Source organism: Lemur catta, chromosome 14 (assembly GCF_020740605.2).
Source record: "Lemur catta isolate mLemCat1 chromosome 14, mLemCat1.pri, whole genome shotgun sequence".
Taxonomy (NCBI): domain Eukaryota; kingdom Metazoa; phylum Chordata; class Mammalia; order Primates; family Lemuridae; genus Lemur; species Lemur catta.
Window position 1 is genome coordinate 23,970,821 of NC_059141.1, and position 12,963 is coordinate 23,983,783.

General features: G+C 38.0%; 1 protein-coding gene across 4 annotated transcripts in view; it reads left to right on the forward strand.

Moving 5' to 3' along the window:
* The first annotated feature begins 406 nt into the window (after nt 1-406).
* The window catches only part of ERLIN1 (ER lipid raft associated 1), a 34,316-nt gene continuing 21,759 nt past the window's right edge, over nt 407-12,963 (forward strand). Inside the window, exons 1-7 of one of the 4 annotated variants that reach the window (XM_045568641.1) lie at nt 407-495; nt 824-947; nt 2,408-2,489; nt 6,358-6,404; nt 7,414-7,475; nt 9,274-9,399; nt 11,161-11,234. In XM_045568641.1, the coding sequence (XP_045424597.1) occupies nt 835-947; nt 2,408-2,489; nt 6,358-6,404; nt 7,414-7,475; nt 9,274-9,399; nt 11,161-11,234 (504 nt within the window). In that variant the 5' untranslated portion in view covers nt 407-495; nt 824-834. Of the gene's footprint in view, nt 554-630; nt 651-823; nt 948-2,407; nt 2,490-6,357; nt 6,405-6,994; nt 7,108-7,413; nt 7,476-9,273; nt 9,400-11,160; nt 11,235-12,963 lie in introns of those variants that run through there. The other 3 variants (XM_045568640.1, XM_045568643.1, XM_045568644.1) reach the window with 3 other exon arrangements.

The following is a 12,963-nucleotide window of genomic DNA, read 5'->3' on the forward strand; positions in this document are numbered from 1 at the left end:
CTACAGCACTTTACTTGCAACAAGTCTGGTTGCTCCTGAAGTGCAGGATCTGTGCCTGAAGCACGTGCTTGCCACACAAGTGGCCCCGGCATAAACCACAAAAGGACAAATAAACGGAACCGCCACCACTGAGAGTGAGGGCGTGGGTACTTTGGACAAGAACAAGCTGACCAGTCCCTTGTCCGAGAGGCCTTCTCCTTTCCTCTGCTTCCCTGCTTCCTCCAGAATACGGACTTTCCTTCTCTTCCGGAGCAGCTAACCAGCCGTGCACAGAGAGGCAGCCGCACACCTTTGAAAGAGTGCGCGGCCGCGCGGCTGGGAGAATTTTGTCCCGTCCGCTCCCCGTCTCACCAGCCGCGGGTGGGGGACCGCTGCGTCGGGTGCGTCCCCGCGCAGCCGCAGTGCTGGGCGAGTGGGCGGGGCCGGCCGTTGGCGGCGGTTGGCTCGGCCGGGAGGCGGGTGCACGTGCGGGCGGGGGCGATGCGTCACAGATCGGTGAGGCGCGGCGGAGGGGTCGGCTTCCCTCCCGAGCCTTCGGCTGGGCCCCGTCTCAGTTAGTGCCTCACGCCGGGAGCGGCCGTTGGGAGTGGGAGGGGATGTCACGAAGCTCCCCGTGCAGGGGCGGCACGCGGGCCGCCTGGGGCGGAGGGGTTGGCGTGGGGAAAGAGGGGTCTGCGAGGAGGGAAGAATAAGGGGAGCTGGGCACGGGACTCCCTGGATCAGCCTGGAGAGTGGGCACCAGGTCTCCGAGAGGAGATGGTGGAACCTGGAGGGGGTGGGCCTGTCACTCCCGGGACTGAGGGTCCTTTCCTCCCTCACCCAGGAGGAACAAGGATGAATATGACTCAAGCCCGGGTTCTGGTGGCTGCAGTGGTGGGGCTGGTGGTTGTCCTGCTCTACGCCTCCATCCACAAGATTGAGGAAGGGCACCTGGCTGTGTACTACAGGTGAGCGGCAAGTGCAGTCACCTCAGGCTCTGGAGCAGATAGAAAGGGTCTTCCCGTTAGAGTGGAGTCTGGGAAGTTGTTACCTCTGCAGCGTCCGGGGGCGCACGTCCCAGCCCTAGGGAGAGATGGGGGCCTAAGCAGGCTTTTGCGGGGCACCCTCTAGGTGTTGGACAGTTATAGTGCTATGTTCTTTTTGTGCAGAGGTTAAGAGTCCTTTACAGTGATTCCTAGTACACAGCAAACTCTAGAAAAATGACAGGAGAAAGGAAGTAGTCGCTCTACCTGTAATTGAAAAGATAGATAAATTATTTATAGTACGTACAAACTGTACAGGGTTTTGTAATAGTTTGCTGCCATCGATGCTAGTTAGAAAATTTGGTCCTGTTTATGGTTGTTACTTCGATTATTTCATTTGAAAAACTCCCAGTGTCTGGTTATGTCTTATAACACCATGATGACCATGACAGTTATATCCCTGGACCTCAAGGGACATCATAAGCACAATACAGATGGGCCACCTTCCTCCTTCCTTACCGTTCCTTTTCAGGTTGAGGAGAGGAATGGTATGGGAGGTGTTGAGCTCACATAACTTTTCCTTCAACATAATTACTACCAATTCCTTTTGATATAGATTAGTAAGAGAGAGACCAATTTGTGGTGTAATTGAGATAGTGGTGTATTCACAAAGAGCTTCAACTTTTTGCTTGTTTCCATCATCTCTCAAAACTGATGTTTCTACTTTTAGATCCATCGTGAATGTTAGAAAAAGTACAGTTTTAATGGTGTATCTTAGCAGATGGAACTCTAGCGTAAGAAATGACAAATTTCCAGAGTTCCATCCAGGTTAGCATTGTCTTTCTGGCATTAAAACCAGAGAAAGCACATTTCAAGGTATGGCTCTCAAGGAATTAATGATAAACCCCAAACAGCTCATCTTTTCATGTTAATTTTTTGTTGTTTTTATACAGAAACTTTATGTTCCCAGTATTTTAATTGCTTTGCAGATAGATTAAAAGAACCATGAGCCTCAGAAATTTTTTCCTTCCTTGAAAGTTTGTGTTGTTTTCTTTTTTTCAACCTGGTGATTAAATGTATTTTGCTCTTGTTATGAACAGTTAAAAATACCTCAACTGAGAGCCATTAGAATTTTTTAAACAAATATTTCTCAGAAGGTTAAATACCAAAGAGAATCCTTTGAACTTGAGAGCAGTGCTGGAGACCCAGAGGTATGGTTGGTCTAGCTTATGAAACAAGGTGTAACATCGACAGTTTAATTTGCTCTTTTCACCTTTTTAGGTATGGCAGGTATTTTAAGCAGCAGTCGTTCATTATGAGTAACTCATATTAGTGAGGCTTGAATAGGTCAGTAGCATGAGTAAGAGTATTTATTATAGCATTTTAGATTTGGAAAGAGAATTTTTCTCTTTATAATTTTGTCAAATTGAAACATCTTTTTGCAGGGGAGGAGCTTTACTAACTAGCCCCAGTGGACCAGGCTATCATATCATGTTGCCTTTCATTACTACGTTCAGATCTGTGCAGGTGAGTAATTCCTGGGGAAGCCCCCACACCAGATAGACAGGTATGACAGGAGGAGTTACCACACTCGTGGGTGGAGATGAATTTCCTTATTGCTTAAGCAGATGGTGGTATTTACTTAAATGGAGGAGTTAGAGTACAAGTTCAGAGTACAGTTGTCATAGCACAAGTTATGATTTTGAACCACCTCACTCTTGCAATGAATTAGAGGTATGAGCCAGGCAGCTTGGAAGGACTGACTTCTACCATCTGTATAGTGGTATGTAGCAGGTTTTCTGTTGCTGCTGTCAAAAGCAAGACTTGGGAACACAACTGGAAATACAAACCAGTGATCATTTGGTTTAGAACAGTGTTTGGTTTCCATAGAGGCAGGCTCCTGGGCTACTGTTAACACGGAGCATCTGAATTTTTATACACAGCTTTTCTGGCTCACATTTTTTTGCCTGGTACATCAAGCACAATTTTATGTGGAACCTTAGTGAATGTTATATTTTGACAGCATCCCAGAATATTTGAAATAAGTGTCTGGTCATTGGAAAAAAAAGTGACTTGGCCATGAGGGACAATAAATATATTTATATAACAAGATGACAAAACAGGATTAGGCTGTGACCACTTTTGCAAGCTCAGTGTGATCATAAATTGTAAATCTTTGGATTCAGAAGTTTGTATACCATCTGCTACTTATTTTTCAGGACTCAGGAAAATTCAGTGTTATTTAATCTTGTAATTTTAAGTCTAGTCTTCCTGCTAAGTGAGAGTTTAATTATGAATACTTAAATCCCTCAGGTTTCCTTCCTGTCTCCTTTTAGATGGTTTAGGAAAAGAATTGTGTCTGTCAAAGTGAAATGTGAGATTTTTCCCCTAGTCAAACTGATTTCCATATTATTTTCCCATATTTATTTTATTCATTCTTTTCTTGGTTCATGCTGTTACCTCTTCATTCACCAGATTGCTCTCCATTCCTTCTCTCCTAACTCTTGCCAGCCTTTTTAAGGCTCATCCCAGATTCTTCCTCTTCTAATCTATAGCTCTTAAAGTTTGCATTATAAATTTTGGCCCTTCATCTTATTTTCTTTAATCATGTTGTTTTGTATCGTTCTCTTAAGTTTTTGTGTGTATTTTCTTTCCAGAAAGTCTCCAAGCTTCTTGAAGGCAGGAGTTATAACACAGTTATATTTCTGACTTTCTACTTATGGTGGAAGTTATTAAATTGAGCTGATTTCTCAAGAAGCAATGTTATGGTGTAGCGAACATGGGGACCTGGCTCTGCCACTAACTGGTTGCATGACTTTAGGGAAATCATTTAACTGTTGTAGACTTCAGTTATTCTTCTGTGAAAGAAGGAATTTTAATTATATGACCTCACCAACAGCCCAGTCTAGAATTATGTTAGCAATGGCATCATCAGACTCTTAGAGATCAAAGGCTTTTTTTTTTTAGATCTTGTTCAAAGTCAGATATCTGTCTCTGCCTTTTTGAAGCTTTGTGTGTTAAGACATTGTTATGCAGAGATACATAAAGGAGATACAGACAGTAACATTAAACAGATCTTGGAGTTTAATTGTATATGTAACAAATACATGGTGTGTGTATATATATTTAGTAATGATCATAAGAGATGCAAATGAAATAGGTAAAAAAATTTCAGTGTAAACTAATATACTTTGCATCTACAAAAAACTTAAATGCTGGAGCCAGAGTGACTGAATAGGAATGTTCTTTATATGTGAAACAGTAACACTCTAAGAAAGAATTATATTAATAAAACCCTTTTAAGAAATTATTCTTATAAGAGTAAGACATAAACTTATTTTTAGGAATTTTTGGAACACATTAGAAGACAAAAAGCCCTGTATGAACAAATGGTTTGACAAACTTGGCAATTGAAAGGAATATATATGAGTGTGAAATCCCATATATGATAAAAGAAGAAAAAACAATGCTTAGAGAAATTATATAAAAACCTTCATTCTTTTAAGTATATGTGAAGTGACCATAGACTCACTTTTAAAATAAATATTCTGTCATACTGGAAAAATAATGTTTAAGAGAATATAAAAGAAGTATAAAAATACATAAAGATAGGATGTTAAATTGAAGATTTAGCATTTGAACTCTTTCCTAGTTCTTGGTTTAAAAATTGGCTGGAGAATATCCCTTAGGTTTAAATAGGAATATGTATTTAAAGTTGGTGTGGATTAAGGAAATGAATTAATTTCATGTTTTGAAGGAAATAAAATAAACTGAACTCATCTCTTCATCAGTCCTCTTCACCATCATTAATGTTTACCATCACCCTGACCTCTTAACTCAAGAATTATTTTTAATTCTTTTCCCTCCTGGAATTGTATATTCAACCAAATATCACATCCTTCCCCTATTATGTCTCCTGGATTGACAGCTTTCAATTTCATGGCCTTTCCTGAATTAACCTAATTAAACTGATTTTTTAGCTCCCCAGCTGGTCTTCTTGCCTCCAGATAAGATGGATAATGAGAAGCACATCGCCTATGAGCAAAGGAATTAAGTGAAAACCGTATTTTTGAAAGGTTAATTTTGTGACTGTGTGTAAGATGGACGAGAGAGCCCAAACTCCCCAGCCAGCATTCAGGGCCCTCTACCTAATATCACCATGTTCTTTTCCCAGAATTTCAACTCTCATCTCAATTGCCCCTTCTGCTCCAGGCAAGCCGGTCTACTTCCTGCCACCTAGACGCTATTTGTCTTCAACTTTGTGTATTTGAATAGGATCTTTATTGAACTTAAGATGTTCTTCTGTCTCATCTGTTCTTATTTCTTCCCCTCTAGACCTGGCTTATAAATACTTCACCTCAGAGATCTTTTCAAACTATTATTTTACTCTCTGTAATTTAGCTTCTTACAGTTTATTTTATACTCTGTTATTTTGTATCTGTTCATGGCTTGCTTTGTAAGGTTTTAGTCTCCTTTGCTGGATTGTGAGCTGTTTGGAAACAGGAACCGTGCTTCTTTTTTCTTTTGTGTTCCATAAAATAGTATGTGCTGTGTGCTTAATAAAGTACGGTGTGTCCGGAACGTGCTTATTAGGTGCTGATCTATATGAGGCCTTAGAGTGTAATAAGAAGTCATTCTGGGTATGAACAAAGGTATGACATAGAGAAAGCAATTAAGTGCTGGATTGTTGGTTCACTAGGAGGAAGCAGTATGGTGGTGGCCCTTCTATTAAAAAGGAAACTGAGTAGAACATGTGAGAGATCACTAGGTCCTAAAGTAAAATACTGACTTTAATAAAACCCTTTTAAGAAATTATTCTTATAAGAGTAAGACATAAATTTATTTTTAGGAATTTCTGGAACACATTAGAAGACAGAAAGCCCTGTATGAACAAATGGTTTGACAAACTTGGCAATTGAAAGGAATATATATGAGCCTTAGAGAAGAAAGGTTGCTGTTGAGTTGAAGGGCAGCTTTGAGTCAGAGTACTTGAAGGCATGTAATAGTTATCTTTTATCTTCAGTGTAAACAGTAATATTGGCAGTGGAATCAAAGTTCAGAGCACAAGTCCTAGCCACAGTATCTTTGTGGGTAAGCTGTGTAGTTTACAGTCCAGGCCAGCTCCAGACAAATAAGGGGCTCTGCAAGAGTTTTCTACTTACTAGAAGATTGAACATTGAACCTTTCTAAGAAAATATGTGCTGTCTCAAGCCATGCATTTCTTCTAAGATAAAAAAAGAAATGACTATTCCAAGAGCTAGTCTTTGGGGACTGAAATTGTGACAGAGCTCTCCTGTACTTACTGTCAGCAGCTTTCCAGAGGTTTGCCTCTGAGACTAGTAGTTCCTTGACAGTATGTGTCTTGAGTATTGATGAGATATTTTTTCTTCTCTAGACGACACTACAAACTGATGAAGTTAAAAATGTGCCTTGTGGAACAAGGTAAGCTTTCTCCTTGCTTACCAGCCTCCCTTTAGTTCATATAAAGTTTCTGTTCCTAAAGCTGTGCTCATTTATACATCTTTCAAGTAGACAAGATAATAACCCAAGGGCATTTTTGATCTGAGCATTACTTGAGCTAAACTCTATCTCCAAATAGGAACTTTCCATCTTAGGAGCCTTTGGCGTTACTGAAAAAAGTAGTTTTAGAGCCAATAGACTTAACTTTGTGTATCAGCACTGCCATATCTACTTTATTGACTATTTTTTAATAGAGTTTATTTTTTATCACCGTTTTAGGTCCATAGCAAAATTGAACAGAAAGTACAGGGAGTCCCCATATATCTCTTGCCCCCATACATTACTTTGACTTTTCTAAGCTTACTTTCCTCATTTGTAAAAGTCAGGTAATAAAACCTATCTTGCAAATTGTTTTAAGGATTAGAATTAGTGTATATGAAGTGCCTAACCTAGCACTCAGCCCAGAGTAGGTGCTCAGTAAAACATAGTTTAAAATTAAATCATTCCACTCTCTTCTCATCTGTAGTATTAAATGCTGTCTAATTTAGAGTTTCTGATTCAGTAGGTCTGGAGTGAGGCCCGAGAATTTGCATTTCTAACAAAAGTTCCTGGGTGATGCTGATGCTGCTGGTCTGAAGACCTCACTTTGAGAATTGCTGCCCTAAAGAGGTTTAGGGAAAGAAAGGCAAGCAAGGCCCAAATTATTTCTAAAATATAATCACTTTATTGAATTGTTTCAAAAGAAGAAGGTGAAATTCAAGGTATTTTTTAAGTTACCTATTTTAAGTGACCTAAAACAATTACTATTAAAAGCGTACAAAAGAGACTTTGACATCTATAGAGGGACTGAAGTACTTTTTTAAAGGGAGCAAACTCTCTCTGTGTTTTAAGTTAATATATTTGATTATCTAGTTCTCCCTAGGACTATCTATAAATCTATTTTATGGATTCTCTTTAGTAGTTTACACTTTTTCCATGTCTTTGTTTTTAGTGGTGGAGTCATGATCTATATTGACCGAATAGAAGTGGTTAACATGTTGGCACCTTATGCAGGTATGTTATCCCTCTATTTTGTTGTTTTTATAGTTATATTCAGAGTGTTTATAACTGAGTGAGTCCCTGAGGAATAGAAAGATACTTTTTGTTTTACAGCCTCATTGATTACTGATAAATATAAGAGAATAATCACTGAAATATTTTCCATTTTTAGGGAATAGAGGCAGAAATAGGTCAGAAGTTCTGGGCAGGGTTGACTTTCTGCAACTATATGAGTTACTCTTCTGTGCACTTAGTGTTTTTAAGAACGAGATGGTCATTGATTATTTCTAGAACAGGAAAACAACATTTCATCTAGTCAAGGGGAGAAATAGTATCCTTGTGTGCTAAAAGTCTGTAACTGATCAATTCCTTGGGCCACACTGGTTTGCCATCATAGAGAAATCTTTTCCAGTTGAGATTGCTATAGCTTGCAGAACAATCTAAAAGTCTTCAATGTGGGGAAAGCATTTTCTTGGTAAAGGCTGAAAACCCACAGAGATGGAGTAGGTGATATTCAAATCAAAAACTTAATTACTCAAAACCAGATAAAAGTAGAAGAAAAAAAGAAAAAAAGCTATACAGTTTTATCTTTATCCTTGCTGATAAAATTGGCATATCTACTATGTACAGAATGGTGTGTTTGGCAAGAATAATTAAAAAAGAAGTTATAGCCTTTGCCTTTAAGGGGGTTTTATTTTACTTGAGAAGGAATATTGGAACGTAAGATCGTGCTAAGTTTCCCATCTCTGGTACAGGCACAAATAGTGAAAAGATTTCAGAGCAGAGAGCAGATGTATTACTGATATACGGATTTGGATCATATTTTTCAGAGATTAAATATTTTCCTTGTCTATTTTTTCCATCTCTCTCCTTTCCTGGGTCACCAATCATTGGAATGGATTGTGATTGAAAGTAGAAAAAGAGAAGAGATTGATTCTGTAGCCAGAGATAAATAGGAAACTATTATATCACCAATTCATTTGGGAAATGATAAAGCAAATTAGTTAGCAAAATATTTATTGATGGTCTGTTTATTGATTTTGATCTGGAATCCATTTGCTGCTAACATCCCATATGGGAAGGCCAGAGGAGCAAGTCCTTGGATCTAAAGACAGAGCACAAAGCAGCATGTTTTCATAAGTAGAGCACAGGTTGACATGGTCTAACATGTACCTTTGGGGACATTTCTAAAATTCTCTGGTTCTTAGTTTCCTAATATGCAAAATTAGGAAGATTCAGTGCTAATCTACTTAAATTGCCTGATACAAAGCCTAGCCCAGTAAATGTTAGCTCCTTTCCCTTCTAGCCTTGTGTCTTTTTTACAGCCCTTAAAATTGCCTTTTTTAAAATGGTCTTTTGCAACTGCTTCCTTGTTTTATTCCCACCATTCCTCAGTTGGTTTAGTCCCTCTTTACCTCTTCACTCAACTTTTGCTTTACAGTAATTGCCTTACGCTTTTCCTGCCTTTGATCTCTATGCCTCTCAATTCTTTACATTGCTGCCAAAGTACAAATCTGGCTGTGTCATGCCCTTGCTTGAAAACTTTGATAGTTACTTATTACCTCCAAAAAAATATATACTCTCCTTAGTATGGACTTCAAAGTTTGCCTGTTAGTATTGCAAATGCAAGGATATCTGGAAAATTGAGCACAAGGAACACATCAAGGTTTGTGAGTCATGTTTTATATTTTCACTATTTTGTTGGCACATTTCCTCGTGTGTAATATATCACTCTTAATTTTACCCTGGTTGAATTTGAAGATAGCTGAGTCATTGTTGGTTAAAACAAACATGGGTTGTACCTCTTCTTCAGTGTTTGATATTGTGAGGAACTACACTGCAGATTATGACAAGACCTTAATCTTCAATAAAATCCACCATGAGCTGAACCAGTTTTGCAGTGCCCACACACTTCAAGAAGTTTATATAGAGTTGTTTGGTAAGTGTCTTACTTATGTAAATATATGTAAATAGCCCATTGGAAATCTCATTCAACTCATTTATTTATTTTTTTTTTCAACTCATTTATTGATGCTTAGTAAACCTTATGCTGTTTGAGCATTTCTTCTGAATTTATAATAGAGCAGTTGTCTTTAAAATATTTGTTTTTTAAGTTTAAAATTTTTTATGTAACTTGGTAGAGATTGGAAAAATTTATTTACTCACAGGCTATATTCTGTTTTTACTGTGATAATGTAACTGAAAATTAGCTTCATTGCTATTTTAACAGATACTTTGAAGAAATTTAAAAGTCTATGTCTTGGAGCTCCCTGAGACTCACCCTCATGCTTAATGATTTGATAGGAGGACTGATAGGACTCAGTATATAGTTGTATTCACAGCTAAAATAAGATTTATTACAGTCAAAAAATACAAAGCAAAATCAGCAAAAGGAAAAGGCCCATTGGTGAAGTCCAACAGAAATGAGGCTTCTAGAGTCTAAGAGTCTTCCCACAGTAGAGTCACACAGGATGTACTTAATTCCCCCAGTAACAAGCTGTGACAACACATGTGAAATATTGTCTACCAGGGAGGCTCATTAGAGACTCAGTGCCGAGGGTTTTTATTGGGGGCTGGTCATGTAGGTACCCTCTGCCTACCACATACCAAAATTACCAACTCCCAGAAGGAAAGGAGGTGTTCGGCATAACCATATTGTTTACATAAATAGTTCAGGCACAGTAAGCCACTTGTATCAGTTCTGGGAATGATAAGAACTCTCTGTAAATCCAAGTTCTCAGATGCCAGCCAAGGGCCAATTGACAACCAAGCCTTTCTAAGGATCACAGTCTCAGGCCTGCTATGTTAACTCTCTTCTGCACAAGTTACTTTTCATTTGTGATAGTGAAAGTTCTGACCTGGGAATGGGTTGTTGCTGTTAGTTGCTCACTTCTCCTTTCTGAAATTTGTAGTGAATTTCTTTGAAGAGGTGTAGGAATGGTTAATCAATTTAAAATCTACCAATTGATTCCTATTTGACGATTGACAACCATTGCAGTGACATATGAGGGAACTGATAGGTCCTGCTTTGTCACATCACCTGTCATTTTAATAATGGTGAAAGTACCATTACTATTCTGTGAGCTTGGTGGGTAGAAAATTCATGAGTTACAAAGCAAGTGATGTGACAGCATCTTTATTATCCATTCTGTGTGTGCTTCAAAGACTTTTTGATGAACTTTTCTCTCTCTCTCTTTTTAAATCTAAAATAAGAATAAAGAAAGCTGAGGCCCATGTAAATCAAGTTTAGTAATGTGGGAATTTGTGTAAAGATTGACTGAAAATAGGAATTTGCTTTTTTATGAGAATCAGGATACATGTTAAATAAGATCCCTGAATTAATATATTAGAGACTCAGATTATCCATTTATTAGAAAAACTTATTTTTTCAACAAATAAGTTTATCCAAAGTCAAATAATAAGTTTATTGGATGAACTTATTTTATTGGATAAACTTTGACTAGCTGGTTGTCATCTTCCTTCCTTAATTTATTGGATAATTGCCCACAAAGACCCACACAAAAGGCAGGAAGAAGCAGTTTATGCTCTGTGAAAGAATAGTACTGTAGAAACTTTAGGTGTAGTAATGATTGGTTTTGTTTCAGTATTAAGTGTAGTAATGATTGGTTTTGTTTCAATATTAATACAATGTAAAAAAATTAAGTATCATGAGATCTGTTGTTTTTGGCTTAAAAAACAGATCAAATAGATGAAAACCTGAAGCAAGCTCTGCAGAAAGATTTAAACGTCATGGCCCCAGGACTCACTATACAGGTAAGTCTTTTTTCTAGGGAAGTTCTCTGGGAATTGTGAGAGCTTTGAGTGTAATACTTTCATCATATTTCTTATTCAGCAATTACATGATTGAAGTGCTGTGGTGATTTATAGAATACCTTTCTCAACTTGACCTTAGTTCTCTACCAAAATAAAATACTCTTGTAGTCTACCATGGGTGGCATTGTGAACTCTGCAAGGGAACTGATAAGCTGATGCTCTTACAAGCAAATAAAATTCATATTTCCGCTATGTATAAGGCATTATTAAGATATAGTAATGGTTATAAATCAGTATAAAAGTAATCTTTGCCCTCAGTAAGATTATGAAAAAGGAGTTCAAGTGTAAGATTTAAGTAATAATTCTACACAAAATAGATGTCACAAAATATTAATTTACAGATGAATTCATTGGATGATTATTGCCTTAAGAGGAAGAACTTTTGAAGAGTGTGCCTATGTGACTGGGGGAGAGCTGTGACTGAGTTGAGATTTTAGGTTGGTCTGGAAAAATTAATTGGATTTATATGGGGGAGAGGAATGAGAAAGGTATTTCAAGTGCACAGGATGGCCTGAGTAAAAGCAAGGTAGCAGGTGGATTTAGTGTGGTAGCAGCACTGGGAGTTAGAATGGTAAGAAGTTGGTTATACCCCTGCTTTTCTGGGTCACTGTTTTCAGATTGTGCGTTGAAATCCAGGAGGTTGTAAAATCTATTTTAGTGGGTCTTGACCAGCATTTTAAATAAGATGGAATAGAATATGAAAAGAAATGGCAGGTAGTAAGTTTAAGTATTCAGTGAAACTTTTGTTTGTTTTATGTAAGTGTGTAGGGGTGGCTGTTTATATTGGGTGTAAATGCAAAATGTGTTCCTCACTGTGTCTGTGGTCAATAACATTTGAAAACCACTTCTCTGGATCTGGATTACCCAAGAAATGGTAGTGTGGCTTCTCTAGTGTCCTTTCTCAGAGGCTGTAGAAAGGAGATCAATTGATGGCTGTGATGAATGTTACTGCAGCTAAACATAAAGCTTTCTTAAATGTCACATGTGTCTCAATTCTTTTTGCTCTGTGGCACTGCTACTGAGAGTGTGTTCACTATAAGTATCAAGTGTGTGTGTGCTTCTCATAAATGAGACTGGAAAGATAGATCAGGTTTTTCCCATGGCCTCATACTCTGCCATTATCTCAGACAGGTGCCTGAGAGTGACCAGCAAAGTTAAGGGGTTGTTTGAAATGACCAGGGAGAACTTTATAAAATCCTCTTGGTTATCTAGTCATTTGTAGCTGGAGTAGCTTTTTAATTTTAAAGATAGTGAACCTGAAGGTCAGATATTCTTAGATGCTGCTCAGATTATTAGTCAGAGATTTAGGTCATTCCTTTTAACAGCTGCCTACAATTCCTTTTCTTATATTCTTAGTCACTTTTCTATTCCCAGTTTTTTGCTATTAAACAATAGTGTAATGAACATTCGTGGCACGTGTCCTTGTATGTATAGATTGTCTTTCATACTGCTTGTACAAATCTACATTCTTACCAGCAGTATGTAAATACTTGTGTCCCCACAAACTCACCAGCATTGGAAGAAATCAGACATGATAATTTTTGCTGTATGGGTGGTGTGAAGTTATATCTATCTTTGATTTGCATCTCTTGGTTATTAATAAGGTTGAGCATCTTTTGGTGTTTTTATTGGGTATTTAGACTCTCTTCTGTCAATTGCCTATTTATAT